The following is a 19,528-nucleotide window of genomic DNA, read 5'->3' on the forward strand; positions in this document are numbered from 1 at the left end:
CCTAAAATAGTCCACATTCGTTTAATAAGTTGTAAAAGGAAGGGACATACCTATTATTTTCTGCTTCAGACTTCAGAATTTGTGTTTGCTTTACAAACTCAATCACATGACTTGCATGAGGATCTATTAAGACCCTAACCAACATGATATTCAGACTTTTTTTCTTTTTTGTGTTTGCCCTCACTCTCAGAATTCAATCTACAGCACCAAGTGGGTGTTGTTCTATGTTTGGAGGTGTGCAGAATATTGATTGTTCACCCACAGTCATTAAAGAGACAGGAGAACGTGGCCATGGCACCTCTGGGACTGAGTAGGAGAAAAGAGAGAATAGGTCCATACAAAACCCATAGAGGATATTTATGAGAGCGTGGCGGAGGAGGAATGTCAGCCTGAGACGGAAGTGCTTTGCACTCTGTCTTTGCAAAACCACTGAGAGCAAGTCTCATGTTGGCTGTCTGTCTTCTACAGCTGGTGACACAGCCAACATCCCGTTTGTGTGTGTGTGCATGTTTGTGCGCGACACAGAAAATTAGTGACATGAGTGGGATCTGCATACTAAAGTATGAGCTGTGTTTTTTCTGTGTGAGAATGCATGTACAGTTTGAGTTTGTGCAGCATGCTGTATGGCTCAGATGTGTGTAGGTGGGCTGAGTGGGAGCACTGGGAGACTGAAGATGCACAAGCCTGTTTCTCATAAAGTGAACAAGACTGCCTGGTCAAATTAAGCAAAAATAGTGTTTTTCTTTTGTGATTTAAACAGCCTTAGTGCAATAAAGGTAGGCCAAATATTGCAAAATACCCAACAGGTAGACGCATTACTTAGTTGTGTAGGTGACAATGCACCTGTTGATAGGATGAAAACATTTTATAACAGAATACATCCAGGCTCTGCAACTGCTACAATGTCATTACTTAAATGACCCGATTTGATAGCTATTATTAGTAGTAAAAACAAAATTAATTTGTCTAGTGTAACTGGTAGTTGAAAATGAAAATGAAATGCAGTTTTAGGTGATGAATTATTCATAAGATTCCGTGTGCAAGAGAGCCACACAGGAGAAAAAGCATTGTTTCAGCTTCATGAAAACTGCTCTATTCAATTAGCAGCCCTGCTTATGTTGCAGTGACAAAAGAAAAATGAGCAGCTCTGGCTGCTGAAATGTTTTACGAAAATCTCAACTTTCTCCCTGTGAAGAACAGAGATGGAGGTGACAGATGCTATAAAAAGGTGCCGTTTGAAACAAACACACACTTAACTTGAATTAATGATGTTTAAAACAGACATGTCACCGTATATTTAAGGTGGATTTATTAGTGTAATGTCATGACTCTACAGCAAAGTTCAGCAATGTACTATTCAATTATTTTAATAGCATGATGGCTCTGCAAACTCTGACAATGGATTTTCACACCCCTCAAACAAGTCAAACAAGTCAAATCCACAACACAACAACAGAGAATATTGAACAAATGTCTCATAAGGTAAAGCTGTACCAAATGCATCTGGAAAAAAAAAAAACTGTAATTACTGCATGCTTACTGTTGTGGAAGATCAGATTTATAGAAAATGCCTGAAAAGGTGAAAAGAGAACTTACTTATAATGTGATCAAAAAGATAACAAAGACAATTGCAATCTGAATTAAGTAACTCTGAATAAATAGAACATACATAGCTACTTCTCTTTTGATATTTTTGATGTTTTAATAATTTTTGTAAGCAAGTCAAATAGGTAAATAATAGTCAAGATACAAGCACATTGGAAAACAATGCAAAATAACAATTAATTGAAGCCACTAATTATAAGTCAAGTGCTGATGCATACAGGGTTTATACACAGATGGTATGAACTGATCCATCCAAAATAAGCCCTGTTAAGCATTTAGAGGACATTCATTTTCACATTCACAGATCATCATCTAAAAACTAGCACACTACCAGAAGTTTCACAAGTACATGCAGTGAGTTGCAAATTCTGGGTCAAAGACATCCGTACTGCTGGAGAAGCAGAGACGGAGTGTTAAAGTTCACAAAATTCACACAACACACCCTCAAAACTGTCGGCTCATTTTCTACTGCTAATTTGCGTTGAAAAAGAAAATGACTCCTGGGGGTAAAAAGGTGTGCCTGAAAGCAAAGCCCAGCCAGCTAATGCCAGCCATCTCTCGCTACCTTGCTTCCCCTCTTTCTCTCCATCCAGGTCAGGACAGGGGCGTCACTGCTCTGGCACAGATGTGTCGTCTCCCTCTACTGCCCCCGATCCTCCTGTCTCTAAAAACAGAAATAGGCAAGGCGTAGTTTAGCACCGCAGAGGCTGGAAAAAAACTATTTCTGTATAGATTCTTGTCGTCAAGGTTAACGGCTCCAATACATAGTCACAAGCTGTGAGGTCACTTGTGGGTGGATCTATTAAAAAACACACTTGAAGAAAACTTGAAACTCGAGTTGCTACTCAAACAGAAGTGAAACTTTTCATTATGCAAATATCTGTTTGTAGAATTTACTTTTTTTAAGTTTGTAAGTATTTTGCAATGCTAAGAACTTGACACAAATTATGAGTTTAAAAAAACAATTCTGTTGTGAAAAGGGGGTCTCCCCCAATGGGAGGTGCTTGTAATGCTCTGTTCCAGTCTGACAGGTCCATTAATTCTGCTTGGTCCTCTGAAAGCATATACTGTACCTAATGCACCTGGAGCTATAAATACATCTCCTACATAAGGATGCAAGCCATCCAGCAAGTGGGTTAGGGAGAATAATTGACGAGGATCCCTTGTGTCAGCCACCTTGTGTCTTACATCTTAAAAGAACCTATCTGGTTAGCTTGTTTCAGAAAAGAAAATCTGATGTTAATATCTTGACTTCTAAGTTAAATTTTATACCATGCTGACTATTTTCTTTAAGCATTGTCCTTTTACAAATCAAATCTAAATGTAACCTTCGCTTACATTGAAGCAGTAGACGCCATCAGGAGAAAAAAAAACAGCAAAACCTTTTTGGACTGCATTTTCAAAACGTTATCATCGTCCATAGTTGTATCAAATAAAAATAGGAAAACGTGTTTACCGTTGTAAGAATGTAACTTGACATTTTCCAAGTAAAATGAACTCGGACAAAAGTCTTTTTCTCTCTAGCGTGTTAACAGCACATCTTCAAGCTGATTCATTTATAACCACTTTAACAGTGGAAATAATTGAAACATTCAATCATCTGTTGCCGGAGATGCTATGGGGTAATTAAATGAGTCACTCAGTTATGTACTGTATTAATCACACTTGGGATAACCCATAAGGGGCTCTAAAAGGTGTATTTAATTATGTATAGCTTTTAAATGGTTTCTTTTCCCTGTGTGTAAAATGTTAAATCAGTTTGTGTTTCTACATTGTGCTCAAGTGATTCTGCTCTGAGAAAAGGTCACAGTCACAAAATCTTCCCTCTAAGATCTTAAAATGGGACACATATAGAACCAAAAAAGACTAATGCTCAACCAACAACAAGCATAACATCCTTAAAACATCAAACTATGCTAACTTATTTAATTGCATTATGCTTAACATTTGCTTGCTAATAGGATATCAAATCTTGAACTGCTTTAACTCCGTCTCACAAGACTTATGATCTCTATCACTTACCTTTTATTACCTACTGTTGTTACAGATTGTGATGGGAGCCTCTGTTACCATCCTTATAGTCACTCACCATAATGCCCTTTTTAAGAGCATTATGTGACCTACTCTTACCCTATAGTTCTACACAACTGACCTGAGTCCCCCTGGCTGCTGTTGAGCACATCCCCAGTGCTGCTCACCTCCTCCCCTTCTGCTTTGTCCTCCGGCTTCATCTTCTTACGGGTCATGTGGCCACGGAAGCCAGCCTGGATCTTGGCAGCAGCCCTGTTGGCCTCAGGGTCATCCAGGGGGATGTCCATGATGTCTTCCTCCTCCTGGGGCCGGCTGCACTCCTCCTGCTTAGAGGACCAAAAAGTTGCAGTTTATAACAGAAGGGCAGCGTATTACCATAAGATGTTGTTTTTTTCCTGGAAGATTGGTGAGAGAATCTAACCGTCAACAGATTGCGACACCATATTTTGTTAACTATATACGCTACAACACTATCTTTTAGACAGCGAGGGATGTGTGCTTGTTGCTGAGTGGCTCACCCTCATTACATGACTTCAAGGGGCTCTCAGGAGGTCAATAACCCACATTGCCTCCTTTGTTCTCTCCCCTTCTCCTCGTCATGTACCATATAATACACTGCTGGCAAAAACATGTCTGAGTCAGCCTATTTTGTAACGAATGATCATTCTCTGCAACGGTCGATTATAAAATGTACTTGGGTGATTATAAAATCAAAATACAGCAATCTGCCTTTTCTCGTAAGAAACAGGGTTGGTGTAAAAAGATTGCTTCATGTTTGATAATCAATTTATATCCAATTCTTATTATTTCAAATAAACTATGCTGGTATGGTTAAAGAAAGCGTCCCTACAAGGAAAAAATGACTTGCTTGCTTTGCAACCTGGGCCGAAAAGGATGACCCAGCGGAAATGCTGCTGTAGTCAACACCAGCAGCTCATTCAGCGACTAAAAGTACAGCATCCACTGTCCCAAAGGAAACATGGGGTGGGCGGAAGAGAAAATCTGGCTTGTCATAAAGTGTCAGTGGAATAGTGCCATGGCTGTCGACGAGTTATGTAAACACCAATTCAAATTCTTTGGCGAACACATATCGGCTACACCCCGTGATTTGCTTATGGAAACAGATTGACATTTCACACAAAGGCAGCCCACAGCATGAGCCCACTGTCATCCCACTACCTTGGTGAAGCAGTGCATCATGTCTCCAGTGAAACCCCTCCAGTGTAGGAGTGTGACCACCCACCTGTTCAGCCAGCATTCATTAGCCTCTCTGTCTGACTGCTCACTGAGCAGCCAGAATTCAGCTTTTATTGCAGCAGCAGAGATACAGGACTGATGCACTGGATTTCGCTGGCTACACACCTTCTGGATCGTTTTTATTACCTCAGGATGCTTAGACTTGATCTGACACAAATAGATTTGAAATATTCTGATGCAAATCTCATGTAATATTATCCAATTATGATGAAAACAGCTTGAAAGCTTTGTAAAACATGACTTTATGTGGTCATTTGCCAGTGGAAAATGTACCATCTGTGATCATTATTCAAACGTTTACCTTAATATATGTTACTCTAGTAAAAGGAGAAAAACAACAACACACACATGGCTGTATGCAGTCTGAGGGTAGCCAAGCACAAGTAAATATTATTACCTAACAAACTGTATTACCCAATTAATTATACGTGCATCCATCTACCAAACTGATCGGCGCTTAAAAATAAAAAAACAAAACAAAAACAAAACTGGAATATATTTTTAAAAAGTTAATCTGAAGCTTCTACTTACATTGTGACAGTCCATGTCTTACTCAGAGATGACTTCAGTCTTCAGGTGAGATGACCTAGTATGAATTGAATGCCTCGATTTCTATGTGGACCAAGCAAAACTATCTTTAAACGAGTCTCGGTTATAATACAGATGCTTCACTGGCTCTTACTAACAATCACTGTATGTTCAGTCACACCCGTGCACGCACAGTGAGGGAGAGACATACAGTCAGAAAGAGAGGAAGAGAGAAAGAGGGAGGGAGGGGAAGAGAGACCTCCTACAAACATGGCAGCATGTGTTCCATCTTTTCTGTCTCATTAAGGCTGCTGACCTACTGTGTTCACTGTTACAGACCTTTACCAGACCTCAACATTCACCGAGCGCAGATTGTGTTAGACTTTAGAAAAGTGACTGAAATACCAATTCAGTGATATAAAGTTTGAAAGTTTTTGACACAAGTGAAAATGATGATATATACAGTCTGGATATAAATGAGGAAAAACACAAAGTAACTACACCATGCAGAGAGCATCATAAAACAAGTTGCAGTGTTACAATAATAAACTCCACAAATAACAACAGATGACCAACATAGAAATACTATGTAAAAGCCAGATGGCCATAAAACAATAATTGCTGACTTTCAAATTCTACTAATAGTGTAAAAATAAAACAGCATAAGCATCTTGGACTGTTTTACACTAGGAGGTGTTGTACATTTATTAGAGGCAGAGTGAGCTAACAGCCCTCTCCATCCCTCTGATCCCAGCTGGTATGACCGCCCACACTCCTCTGCCAGCCTCAGAGACAAGACGGAGAGGGAGAGAAACAGAAAATGTCCATTTATCTGAGTTATATCTCTGACATTAACGCTCTCCTGCTGGTTTTCCAACCATTCAAACAATATGTTAATTTAGCCTCACACCTAATTACACTAAGCTGACTTACTGCAATCATTTTACTTTGTTAGTGTGTAGGAACGACAACCACAGTGTAATTAAATTTGCTGTAATCACTGATGATATAGTTAGTCTGCTCATCTTACCCTAATCATTATGTATCTAAACACTTTATTTATTCGATAAGAAGATTAGAGTATAGGAACATCACTGTTGGCACATTAAAATAAAACAAAAAAGACTAGACAAGGCATGTGAGATATTGCAGCTAGGTCACTGTTAGAATAGATGGCCTATTTAGTGTACAGCTTTGTGAGTCAGTTAGAAACTGCTATTAAAGGTAGATTACTAATACAGATGGTGCATAGCAACTATCAGCATCACCATCTCTAATTTCATGACGACACTAAGAGAGAGCAGGATGGTGAGGGGTTACCATGGTAACATTCTTAATACCCCTTCTGACACCCCCCCTCCCTGCGTGTTTGGAGCACTGTTGGTCCAGACAAATCAGACAGGGCTAACTTTGATAGTGGTAAAAATGTTAAACGCCTAATTCACAAGACAAATTGTTCAGTCTGTCTTTTATGATGAGAGATTACTGAATCAAGTTCCAACCTGCGAAGGCTGTGGTGGCTCCCGAGAGGAGAGGGGATCTGGCACTAACAAAGCCACAGTATTACAGTTTTATGAGCATGCGGCAGTGCCTCAGAGTCCTCATACAGCATCTTGAGCGCGGCCGTATAGGAAGAAAGAAACAGATTACAGTGAACTTTGAGACTGAAAGTCCAATTTCAACTAACATTTGAGTTAAAGAGAATTTTATCATAACCCTTCTCGATGACATTCAAAGTTTTTCAGAGCAACCACCATACATCATGCAGAAAATCAACTTCTTTGGAGATATTTTCAATCACCTACCCCTAGAGTCATAGGGGAGAAAAAAAATTGATGGCCACTGTTGATCACACTCGTCCTTGAAGGGTTTATTTTTATAGCTACCTGAGACAGGAATGGGAGCAGAGCAGACTGTAGCCTAGCTACAGATACCTCTGTCTGAAACTGAACATTTATCCTCAGCCTGCTGATAACAGTAGAGGAGATGTGGTGAGCTGCAACATCCTATTATATTCAAATCATCAACTTATGGCCATAAATGGTAAACTCTCAGGGCTATTTTATCATTGCAAATAACAAAATAATGTTAAGGCATATAAAAATGTGTGAAATGTGATGGGTCACTGGTATATATACACTGTATTAAAAAGAAGCATCAAACTTTACCTTGTGACAAATGTTGGCTTCAATCTCTGTGGAGTCCTTTTCAGCCCCAAGTGGCCTTTCCTCCTCTTGGCCTTGATTGTGGCTAATGATGTTCTCTCCACACATTGCATCACTCTTCTCTTGCATTTCTGAAACAATCTTTCCTTCTTCTAGATGTTCCCCTGCTTCTGATGTTCTCTGTTCTGATTTGACCTCTTTTCCTACCATCTCTGACTGTGACTCCACAAGTGTTCTCTGACTCTCCTCGTTCTCCTCCAGTAGATGTTGTGCACTTTCCCCTAAAGTTTCACTCCCTGTCTTCGTTGCAGAAGTTGATATATTTGACTGGGTTCCTTCTAAAGGATGATCTTCCCTGCCACCATCATTCATAACTTGATCCTCCAACTCACTGTAACCTTCTATATGTATGTCCTCTTTGTCTCCTCCAACAGCATCTGTTATCTTGTCTTCTTCAAAGTCATGCTCGTTTGACTCATTCTGGTGAAATTCTCCTTCACTTATATTCTCATTATCTTCACAGTTTTTATCGGTTTCATCCTCTCGGTTCTCTTCGTCTGTCTCGGTGGTGGGTTGATGTGATGAGCTGATTGTTTTAACACCTTCTCCCATCTCATCATCATCGCTATCATTTAAATTAGAGTCATTTGTGTCCACCCTCTCCATTATATCTGATGCCTCATGCTGACTTTCCATTTCCTCCCCTTCAGTGTTAACTTTCTGTCCAACTCCCACCATTTCCATTCCCTTGGATTCTTCCTCTTGTTGCATTTCTAGTATCTTGGTCTGTAAGACTTCTACAGAATACTCTTCCTCTGGCTGTTTCTCCCCAACCTCTTTAATCTGCTGAGCCTCTGGAACATCATCAAAGCTAATCTCAACTAAGGAATCCTCCTTTGGTATAGCATTACTGTCTAAACCACCTTCTATATGAGCTAAACTTTCATGTATTCCCCCAGAAGAAGCCCCAGTCTCTGTTCCTGCCTCCTCATATGTTTTTTCTCCCTGATCTTCTGCTTCTTGCTGATTTCCCTCAGGGGTTTCAGACTGACACAATGATGATTGTACAACAGTTTCCTTGGGTTGGGGTTTTGAGCTTTCCTCTTCAATACCATGTGTATCATCTTGAGCAGTGGCTCCTTCCATTGTTCTCTCTGTTCCTCCAAGCTCTGATGCACACACATCCACATCAGCTAGCCCCGAATATGGAAAGACCTCCACTGGTTCTTCATCTTCAGTTTTTTCCTCTCCTTCTGAGTCTAAAATCTCCTCATCCACAAATGCAGTTTCTAGTTTATCACCTCCCTCGTCTTCTACCATTCCTAACTCCTGAGCACACACGTCTATACCTGAAACCCCTCTGTATGATAATAAGTCTGTGGGCTCTAACTTAGACTGAGGTATATCTTGGTCTGGAACAGAGATGCTGTCTTTTTCATTAGCTGCCCTGTCAACTTGATCAAATGTAGTTACTGTTGGCTCCTTCTCCTCCTCTGTCCCACTCAGTTCATCTGGCTGTACATCTGAAGTTGGGAGCCTGACGGATTCCTCTTCAGAAAGTCCTTTTTCCATTGAAATAATGTGTTTGTCTGCAATATCGTGTTTGTCTTGTCCTTGTTCTTCTTCTGTGCTGTCAGTAAAATCAACCTCTTCAGAGACATTAGGATGTGTGGTGGAGGGATTTGAGGCTTCTGCTGAATGACTGGATTCATCTTCAGTTTGGGACTCGTATGATTTTTCTCTAAAAAGTACCAATCAAAATGGAAAGCTCAAGTTGAGAAGTGTTCAATGCAACAAGTAGGAAATTTAAGTGATAATAGTGATTTAAGTGATGTTTCTTCAAAACAATACAATGTTATAATGCCTCTGTGACACTCATCTGGAAACTGCGACTGTCTTCCTGCAGCTCTTGTCTTTCGGTCCTGCCCTTTTCTCTCACCATTGACACCGCAAAACTGAAAGCGCTTTCAACACGAACTTATGTTCTGTGGTAATACCAGGCCTCTATTTCACAGTGTATTTTAGCTTGAGAGGTTCTTTACATTGATCTGTCTGAGAAAGCTGAAGCATGACATAGACCTGGTCTGTTCATATACTAAAGTAGATCTTACATGCTACTGTATTTGTTTTAAAAAACTTAACACATTATTTTAACAAATATACACGATTATTTTCTAGCATTTAAAAAGGACATGTCCTATGTCGAAACCTCATGGCAGGTGAAGCTGTTGGGTGTTAAGTTTTTTTCCATAATGCTATTTCCTAATCAGGGCAAAAAACAACAACAACCACCTCTACAAAATACCTCACAGAGTGATTTGAGATGAAAACCTAAATAATAAAGAATGAAAAAATATAATATTTTATTCTAATTTCTTCTTCACTTGTGACTATTCTTTCCCTCATGCCCATCCTCTCCCTCTCCTGTTGATCCTCCTGACTGTTGATAGCACATAAATTGAGACTCACTTGTAAAAGGCCACCTCTGTTGCAGGCTCTTTTTCAGGACTAGCCTTGGGGTGGAAAAAAAACAAATAACAACAAAAGTATAATGGTAAATAAACAGAGAGAGGCGTTGATAAACTGAGGAAACATTTGTATGGTAAGAGTAATAGCTTATATACTGTAGGTTGATTTAGTACCCCAGTGGCCTTGAATGCATTGTTGTTATAGAATCTATCTTCCAGTTTAGCAGCCCACTCAGCAGGGTCCATGCCACTATCTACAAGCAAAAAATAAATTATTTGACAGCAATTAATGGCATTTGCCTAATTTCACCACATAAAAAATGCAGTTACCTTCTCTTTGTTGGAGAAGAGTGTCGAAGTACTGTGCAGCATATTTAGGAATGTCTTCAGGCTGGTCTCGTAGGACTTCTCTGGCCAGTCCCTCCAGGATGGTACCAAACCCTCGCGGGACACGCAGGTGAGTGTTGGAGAAAGGCACTGACATTTTTTTATGATACACTGGAGGCGATGACTTTTGTGACAGCTGGGAAGTCTGACCAGGAGAAGCCGAAGTTGTTTTCAGTAATTTATTTTCTTCCTAATGTTTAAGTTAGCGTAAATGGGGAGAAAGGCTTGCAAAAACTGGGGACTTTCTACAGAATAGATGCAATATAATTGTTAGTAAGTTAGCTATCTTCTCGTCACACACTACTTAAATTGCTTCAATGTATATTCAGACAGATTTAGAAAATGTGAAAACATAACGTTATGTTATTATTTATAGCCACATCTTTACCTGAAATGACTTGCAGTTCCTATCCACCTTGATTTTTGAATGCTAACCCTAGGCTAACAAAAGTTAGCCACGGCGTTTTGTTGATAACTGTTTCTAGGCAACTCTTGTAACTACGGACGCTGACCAGGCTCAAATGTCACAAAACTCACAGGATTTTATTGAATATAAATTCGGGTACATTATAAACATAGCGCACGTAACAAAACAATGTAAAAGGTACATATAAACCAGCAAAAAAAAAACAAAAAAAAAACGGGGACGTGTATTAGCATGTTTAACAAAAACAAATGTGTATTTTTCTTCTCCCTCTCCTCTTCCAGCTGCAACGACCTCAGTCAGGCATATGTGATGACTGCATACTCAGAGTTGGTGCTCATCTTGCGGTTGACCTCTCTGGGGTGGGGGACATGCAGTCTGTCAGCTGAACGTGAGGCCTGCAGGTGAGACCTTGATTCATCTCCCCACCACTGGAGGACAAGCAGAGAAAAACTCATGTAGGAGATAGCAATACTGGTTCAATACTTTTGGAGGGCTCCCCTAGTGTGTGTACTTACATCAGTAATAGTAAAAGATAAAGCTGGTTGTCTGTCTTTGAAAAGTGACAGAAACACATTTATTCTAAGTAAGCACTTGTTTCACTCCAAAAGGTATTAGGTTTACTAGTATATATTAACCTTGCAATCTGCAGATGTGTAAACCAACATTAAAATCAATGACAATCATAAAGTAAACTAACTTTTAAACAACATATCTCTTCAGTTGCCAGTTTAATAAATCCTACCTTCATGAAGGTTATAATCAATTTTTAAAAACTGTTTTAGACATGTGTTTTTGGTCATTTTGAAGGCTGTAGTTTGTGGTGCTGTTGAACTGCATTGCGTCATACTGAGAGATGTTTCTAATATTTAGATCCTTGTTGACATAAATACTAATAAACTGGCAACTGACTGTATGTTTATTTATAATATTATGTACATTCAATACTTATGGAATGCACAAAACTGTTTAAACAATTAAGATAAACTTAAGAAGTATTAAAACAAAAGTTTTTTGTTTGGCGCCTCCAAAGTGCCAGATGCTCACTACATGCATTAGCTCCTTACTTCACCTGAGCTGTCTATAAAGCACAGCCAAGTAACCGCTTGTTCATTTAAGTTGAAACATTCTAGGAATTCATTGTGCATCCTTGTATACCAACAGCAGTAAACTATAAGTGATCACCATAACATAGGTATTTACCAGCTTTAGATACATGTACATGATCTTCAGTTGAATACGCTTGTTCTATAAATTTGGATTTCAGTAAGATAAAAGTTGCTCACCTCTTTTTGATCTCCAGGAGCCAAGTAGCTGAGCTGAGTGAGCTCTGGTGTGCTGACCCCTCGGACAGTGATCATTATATCGGCATACGGAACCTCAGTGTCACTCTCATTATCTGGGTCCAGAAGATTTATCAATACATTAGTAAATCATAGTCTTTGTTGTGTAGACAGTGATGCTGTGTTACTTATAAAACATGTGCGGTGGTAATGTTGATCATCCTACCTGGTGTAGGAATCCTCAAAATCACTCTTTCGCTTTGTGTGGACAATGACCCTGGGGAACATTACAAGTATGAATGGCATGGCTGCATGTGGAGGCTAAAAATCTTGCACTTTCATTTTGATATTTTGTACTGTTTACCCTTTACTGGTGAGAGGACAGCTTGCAGAGGTGGTGGTGAGCTGAAAGGGTAATGGAAAAAGAAATGAACTTTTTGCTAAATCATAGATTTCTAAATAACAGATTTACCCAAATAGTCATCAAATAGTCATAAATTGTACTCACCCTGACCTGGACACAACAGGCTCTCCTGGAATGTTTATTAACACATTTATTAACAATTATTAACACAATAATATAGAAATAAAATTGCGTGTATTTTCTGTTTCTTATTCAGCAATTGTTACTTTGTTATGTTCATAGTGTGATATTGTGTAATAATCACCTTTACAATTCCAGCTCTGTCTGCTCCGGTTAAGACATAGATAAACGGCCAATGCCGCAAGCACAATGGCCACAGCAAGCGTAACAGTTGCTAAAACCTTAATTCCAGTGAATTCTCCTGTTAACATGGAGATAACAGTATTAATTTGGATTACAGAGGCAATGTTTACTTTTCAGTTCCACATATAGATACATAAATATGGGTAAATAATTATATAAAATACAAACACACATTATCTACATTAATAAACGTCATATTCTATACTGTTTCAAAGTGCCATCTCACCTCCACTTGAATCTTTTGGCTTAGGAGAAGGAGATGCTGAGAAATGTAGAAAAGTGCATATGCAAATAAAAGTGATGTATAAAAATAATGTAAAGTTGCAATTGTGGAGTTTTTATATTTTTTTGAATATACGTGGTTCTTACCATTTTTGGTTTCAGTCTTAGGGTTAATTGTACAGTTTGGGGCACTTGTTTGAACTGGAGAAAAAAAACAAAAGAAAGAAAAATTGCAATTAAATCTACCTTTGGTTTTGTAACGATTGCTTACTTATTGCTTGAAGTAATTGCCAAAGACAAGATGTATGTTATGATAATGTGTATCTACCTTGAAGTTTCAGTAAAACTATACGCTCTATTTTTTGTGGAAGTTGAGTGTCATCTGTGTGTTGTGTGTAGCAAGTGTAGTTTGTCGTGAGATCTTCAGTGGACACATTTAATAGATGAAGAGACGTTGTGCAAGAGTTGATTCTCCCATGACAGCCAGAGTTGTCTGATGATTTACTCCAACAGCCACGAACAAATCCAGCGGAGCAATTGTAGGTGCAGTTTAATGTAAGAGATTCCCCTAACGCTACAGTCACAAAATCAATGGGTATCTTCATATTAACACAGCTCACATAATCTGCAAAGAGAGGACATTTTATCTACTTTTATATAAAACATTATGTTACATTAAACACCAAGCACACTATTTATAGATGAGTGCAAAAGTCCAGTCCAATGACAAAGAGTATATATACTTTACCTTGTGTCACCTGAAAAAAGAGCAAAGTGAAGAGGACTGAGATCATCATTGTTGCTCCTCTGTTGTTCACAAAACACACAATCAAATATCTTTTGCTCTCGTAGTGTGGTGATGCTTGCACCTGCAGCAAAATACCCACATATATGCTCCAACCCGTGGGTAAGGCTACAGGAAGTGGCAAACAACAGGATTCAGAGCAGTGTAAAAATAATTCAGATCTTTCCATTTATTGCACCTGACTTCTTGCACATTAAAGTTCTGTTGAAAATGTAGGACAAAAGCATATTCTCAAACGTGATCATACATAAAGGACACACTGATGTCTAAATAAACAAATTTTCACTATTGCATTAGTGGTGCAAAGCATACATTTTGCACCTGACTTGAAAAACTGATGCAGTATATGAGAATGTGGTTTACACATACATTGCAGCTTACTCTCTGCTCGAACAGATGACATGCCTGACATTCATTTCCCAATAAGTCTGAATAATTCCCCACTCTTTTGAAGACAAAAAGGGGGTCTTTTGTGAAGCATTCAACATTAGATTAATTTAATTGATTCCAGAAATCCATCAGATTTGTCCCATCTTTCTGATATTTTAATCTCTTTGTAACCTCTAAGTGAATTAAACAGGTAATATAAATAATTGAAGTGATCAGAGACAATATCTGGGTTAGCTTTAGAACAAGCTCATACATTATGAAAATGGCAGGTACAGTTACAGAACATCATTGCACACCCTTATCAGGTAGAGCAATCACAAGGGAATCACGTTGCGTGCTCTTGTTTCACTTTCAGCCACAGAGGGCCTCTCACTTTCATCCCTTTAAACAATCAGTCGTGTAGACTCAGACCAAACAGTCTTGAATGAAAATACACACAAAAAAAGAAACAGTGTGGACCTGATTAGAGATGCATTGATAATGTGCTCTTGGAAAGTTATGCATCTGTTCTGTTTTTCAGCTTCATGGATTTTCCTGCTGCTGACACAGTCTGGGCTCACCTCAGGTAAGAGCAATGGTTGTATGAAGTTATATAGTTGTTTTTTTACAGTATGTTTAACAAATTAAGGTAATGTAAGAAGGAACAAAGCCACCTTGACTAAACAGTCTAAGATATTGATTAATGACAGACCTCTACATCCTTCCTGACATTAGAGTCGTCTGAAGGGAGTGCAGACGAGCCCTTCGGTGAAGGGACAGACATGGGTCATTGTCCAGAAGGAAAATACTTCTCCCACCAGCTGTGTTTAGAGTGTCCCACTGGCCATTTGTAAGTGATCACCCATCTTTGAAATGACTGACCTGTATACTTTTATGATGGTCACTATAAAAATACATAGATAAGAACTTAATATTATGAGATACATTATTTTTGCTACTTTGAGGAATCACATGAAAGAATTTCAAATATTTATTTTAAAAAAATAAATGTGTTTACGCACTACTGGTGAGGCAATTAACTGTAATATAGACAGTAACTTAATACATTTCTGTTATATAGTTGTCCTGGCAATGTATCGGCACCTCACAGATGTCCAGTGGGAACATTCAACCTCTACACAGGGAAAGACAGTATCAGTGACTGCAAGGTAAGAGACAGCTGCAGGTGAAAGCCTATCATCATACAACCGTGGTTTGCAAATTTTCTTTCTGTCATGCCATCCTTTGAAAGCCGAAGAAATCACTAATTTCCCTTGATGGTCTTTGTAGTAGACCTTCTTCACAACAAACTTGTCATGGGAGGGAAAGCACAGTTGGAACCTATAACCCTAATGAAGACTTTGCTCCAGCAATTATTGCAGTGCAGTGCAGTGCAGCAATTAATGATGATTGTGTTTGACATGTCAAAATGTCCGCTGGGAAAAGGGGTCTAATTGTACTGTGCTTGATGCTGTATTGTTGACATTGTACTGATTGTACTAATTTCTGTATGTTGCAGCCTTGTTTTCCAGGTCTGGTCAGTTCAGAGGACAGAGTGGACTGTAGGCTGTGTCCTGCAGGTTTCTCATGTGATCCAGCCAGCGGGACCCTATCTTTATGCCCCCAAGGACAACATTCACCTGAGGGGGTTCTACAGTGTCTGACCTGCCCTGTAGATTCTGTTTGCACCTCTGGGTTTCCTTTTAAGGTGTTACAAATTACAATTTCAAATCCAAAAAAACTGTTGTATTGAAAACGTCTAATTTGTCTTTATAAATGGTTGTTAAAATGTATCTAATAATTTGAATTAATCAAAGTGATATGCCTTTTCTCCTTGCTCCTTTATTCATCTCTTTTTTGCACCTTATAGTGTGGGCCCGGCAAGGAGCCCAACGTAGATCACACTGTTTGTAATGACTGCCCCCCAGGCTTCTACTCCACTGTGTGTACTATCCAATGTTTGCAGTGTCCAGCAGGTAGCGGAGTAATAAAATTCTATTAACATATCTAATATGCTTTTATTGCTGTGTTAGTTTGTTATTAAAAAGGTCCCACAACAATTCAAAATGTGTCCCCTTTTGCCCTAGGAAGTTACTGTCCAGACAGTGGGATGTCACAGCCGCTCCCCTGTCCTCCTGGTTGGTTTTCCACACGCGGGCAGACTTACTGCCGTGGCTGCAATGATACGTCTTTGCTGTGTGGGGGAGCTGTGGCCCCCCGCTGGAGCCAACCAGTCCACAGGTCCAGCCAGTCAATCACCTGTCGACCAGGAACATACAAAGATACGAGGGAGTTAGCATGTGTGATTTGTCCAGTAGGTTAGTGTTTATCACTGCACATAGCCATTTATATTTCAGTTTCCTTTCTTCCTGGAAGAAGCCAATATGTATTGGTACGTTTGTCTTGGTTCCAGGTCATTACTGTGTGGGGGGTATAGCTGTCCTCTGTCCTGCAGGGACTTATGGCTCTAGAGAAGGTCTGCAGAGGCTGAGAGACTGCACAATCTGTCCTGCAGGTAGAGTTGATAGTGGCAAGACTTCTATATTGTTATACTCAGTACATACTATATAAAGTTTCACATCCAAGACTACCTTCTAAATTGCAGTTCTTAAACTCTGATAGGCCAATTTTAAGTGTTTGTCATGCATTTCCCATATGATATCGTGTATAAAACAAACCAAAATACTTTGTTATGGACTTCCATATAAATTCTTTTCTCTAGGGTTTTACTGTCTGGAAGGAAGCTCACAGAGACCCACCTCCCAGTTCCTGTGCCCACAGGGCTATTACTGTGAAGAGGGCACCGCCACCCCTCATGGGTCACCTTGCCCTGCTGGTACAGCGGGGGAACAACTGGGTCAGACAAGTAGGGCAGCCTGCAAGAGATGTAGAGAAGGACGCTTCTGTCCTGCAGGTAAGTCTTAGCACAAAAAAACTGACTTCAATGGAGAGAGAAGTTTCAGCAGTGAAATGTGAAATGTTCCTGTTCATTCTGAGTGTGTGTGCCTATGACAGGCTCATCAGGGCCTGGCTTGCCCTGTGCTCGGGGGAGATACTGTCCTGCTGGCTTGGAAGAAGTGATGTGTCCTCGAGGCACCTTCACCCCTCATCAAGGAGCAATAAGTGAGTTTATATGCCCTATTATTACTGTTTTATACTCGCCATCAATAAAGTCAATGAAGTTATATTTCATATTCACAGGCATTGATTTCCTCCTCCTGCATAATGGACCTGAGGCCATTTATTTATAAGTGTAATAATTTTTTTTTGGGAACAGCCCTACAGTCCATCTGCAGCTCAGCTTGGTGCTATAGCAGTCTATCATCGGAAATCTCTGTCATTATATAAAGATGTATGTGTTGTTTAGTTCCCATGATGAAGCAGAATATATGGATGAGACGTTGCAACAGATGGATGCCAACAGGGCAAAGAGACAGAATGTCTCATTTAACAATAATAATTCTAAAACTCAACTGTTGATGGCAAGCTGGAGCTTTGAGTCCAGTAAAGAAAAAATAAGGGAAACCTAATTAACATGAGCGAGGACTATAAAAATATAGGCCACAAAAACTCCATTTGATAACTTTTCAAATGCAGCAGACATCCTAATAAAGTTGGCCTGCAGTGTATTCTAACCCTACATTCATATTGAGATGACAACAACATGTTTGTAAATATTCCCTTCAGGTGTGAAGGACTGTCTTAAATGCCCAGCTGGTTTTTACTGTCCAGTGGGGACAAGCGACCCTGTTCCCTGTCCACCAGGCTCCTTTAACCCCTTAGAGGGTCAGGATGACTTGGCTGATTGCAGGGAGTGCTATGCAGGGAAGGCCTGCACACAGGTAGCTCTGAGAGCCCCCGATGTGGACTGCATGCAAGGGTGAGTAACCTCTTCAGATCCTCATCAGTAACGTGTTTCAGTGTAAACCTGTGTTTGCAGTGCTGCATGTCTGATTCGAACAAGTACTGAGACTTTCACATGCTGGGAAAATACTCTTTTACAAAGGGATTTTTGTAATCTAAACCTGCCTTGAAATTGATACTCCATGATTCTGACAAATTTGCCTGAATCTTGGTAGGTTTGTGTGTCCTCCTGGTTCCTCTAAACCCAACGATCCGACCAATGCCTGCCCACCAGGGACGCTGAGCAATCGCACTGATCTCACTGACCGCTCACAGTGTCAGCAGTGCCCAGCACGATTTGCCTGTTTTCGAGGTGACATTGTTCTTCCACTCGTGTTCAGTTGGACTTTTAAAGCACTTTTTGATATTTAGTATCATAGTATCATAGAAATACTTCCGATGCCAAATAGAGCTGGGTGATCTATCAATAAAATACTGTATATTTTGGGACATACAACATATTGAGTTTTTACCTAGAAGGGTGCATTATGATTATGTTACACAAATTTAGACCTAAAGTTATATCAATAAAATCTATTTTATTTTCATTGTTGAAAGGCTTTCCCACCTTGATGCCTATATTACTTACGCTTTGTCAGGAACTGGTGGTATCCAGAGACCACCACTCTCCTGCTTTCCAGGGCATTATTGCCCCCCTGGAACTATGTTCCCCACCCAGTACAAGTGTCCTGTAGGGACATGGAGTAGTCAAAGTGGATTGGAAGATGAAAGTGAGTGCCGGCCATGCCCACAGGGTTGGTACTGTTTGGCTGGGTCTGGAACTCCGTCAGGTCGATGCAGCTCTGGACACTACTGTCCCGAAGGTACACATAAGTGTGACATAAGTGTTAATATAGGTGGAAATCTAAAATATTTACTGCTGTAGTTAAAAACTCTCACACACAATATTACCTTTAAAGTAATTAAATGTTTTGCTTTGCAAGACTAAATACAGGTTTCTGTATGAAATTGATTTCATAAGATTAGATTTTCTCTTTCAGAGCTGTATTCATGAGTCATTCATGTTGATATAACTATTTGGATGTTGCATCACCAGGGACTGCATATGGAACCCAGTTTCCTTGCCCTGTGGGCACATACAGCATCCAAATGAGCAACAGACACAGAAAAGACTGCCTGATTTGTCCTGAAGGCTCATTTTGTCAACAGGGCACCTCCAAACCTTCACCCTGCCCACCGTAAGCAGTAATTATATGTTGAATATCTGAAGGAAGATGTGAAAATGATGATGAAGAGGATGATAATATGGAAATAATTTTCTATGTGGTATAAAAAGAAGGATTAAGCTGGTGTAAGTATGATTTAGTATATCCACTCTGTCCTGTCTTTCTCT

General features: G+C 39.7%; 2 protein-coding genes across 15 annotated transcripts in view; one reads left to right on the forward strand and one right to left on the reverse strand.

Moving 5' to 3' along the window:
* Positions 1–1,292: 1,292 nt before the first annotated feature.
* On the reverse strand, positions 1,293–10,950 carry spa17 (sperm autoantigenic protein 17). 10 transcript variants are annotated; one of them, XM_046073621.1, is made up of 7 exons: positions 10,830–10,950; positions 10,385–10,586; positions 10,229–10,308; positions 10,056–10,099; positions 7,590–9,327; positions 3,758–3,959; positions 1,293–2,269 (listed from the first exon to the last, which is right to left on the reverse strand). In XM_046073621.1, the coding sequence occupies exons 2-7, from the start codon at positions 10,536–10,538 to the stop codon at positions 2,214–2,216; spliced, it is 2,274 nt and encodes a 757-aa protein (XP_045929577.1). In that variant the 5' UTR covers positions 10,539–10,586; positions 10,830–10,950; the 3' UTR covers positions 1,293–2,213. The 10 variants fall into 10 exon arrangements, with proteins under 10 accessions (XP_045929577.1, XP_045929578.1, XP_045929576.1 ...); XM_046073622.1 differs by having other exon boundaries at positions 3,804–3,962; XM_046073620.1 differs by having other exon boundaries at positions 3,758–3,962.
* si:ch211-286b4.4 (SCO-spondin) overlaps positions 10,530–19,528 on the forward strand; it is a 64,114-nt gene continuing 55,115 nt past the window's right edge. Inside the window, exons 1-16 of one of the 5 annotated variants that reach the window (XM_046073615.1) lie at positions 10,604–10,615; positions 10,927–11,045; positions 11,150–11,269; positions 14,813–14,857; positions 15,007–15,121; positions 15,353–15,440; positions 15,791–15,979; positions 16,142–16,247; positions 16,359–16,589; positions 16,685–16,786; positions 16,994–17,185; positions 17,287–17,394; positions 17,959–18,151; positions 18,351–18,487; positions 18,774–18,998; positions 19,232–19,373. In XM_046073615.1, the coding sequence (XP_045929571.1) occupies positions 15,054–15,121; positions 15,353–15,440; positions 15,791–15,979; positions 16,142–16,247; positions 16,359–16,589; positions 16,685–16,786; positions 16,994–17,185; positions 17,287–17,394; positions 17,959–18,151; positions 18,351–18,487; positions 18,774–18,998; positions 19,232–19,373 (1,781 nt within the window). In that variant the 5' untranslated portion in view covers positions 10,604–10,615; positions 10,927–11,045; positions 11,150–11,269; positions 14,813–14,857; positions 15,007–15,053. Of the gene's footprint in view, positions 10,715–10,926; positions 11,046–11,149; positions 11,270–14,812; positions 14,858–15,006; positions 15,122–15,352; positions 15,441–15,790; positions 15,980–16,141; positions 16,248–16,358; positions 16,590–16,684; positions 16,787–16,993; positions 17,186–17,286; positions 17,395–17,958; positions 18,152–18,350; positions 18,488–18,773; positions 18,999–19,231; positions 19,374–19,528 lie in introns of those variants that run through there. The other 4 variants (XM_046073616.1, XM_046073617.1, XM_046073618.1 and 1 more) reach the window with 4 other exon arrangements.

This window comes from Micropterus dolomieu, linkage group LG17 (genome assembly GCF_021292245.1).
Source record: "Micropterus dolomieu isolate WLL.071019.BEF.003 ecotype Adirondacks linkage group LG17, ASM2129224v1, whole genome shotgun sequence".
NCBI lineage: Eukaryota > Metazoa > Chordata > Actinopteri > Centrarchiformes > Centrarchidae > Micropterus > Micropterus dolomieu.

What these genes read in the sequence shown, in the direction of transcription:
- spa17 (XM_046073620.1), bottom strand. Translation starts at nt 10,538, where the DNA reads ATGTCAGTGCCTTTCTCCAACACTCACCTGCGTGTCCCGCGAGGGTTT. An exon ending in ACAGAGGTGGCCTTTTACAA is followed by an intron (nt 9,328 to 10,055) that starts GTGAGTCTCAAT and finishes GGTACTTTTTAG; the next exon opens with AGAAAAATCATACGAGTCCC. An exon ending in CAGCAGCCAGGGGGACTCAG is followed by an intron (nt 2,270 to 3,757) that starts GTCAGTTGTGTA and finishes TTCTGTTTTTAG; the next exon opens with AGACAGGAGGATCGGGGGCA.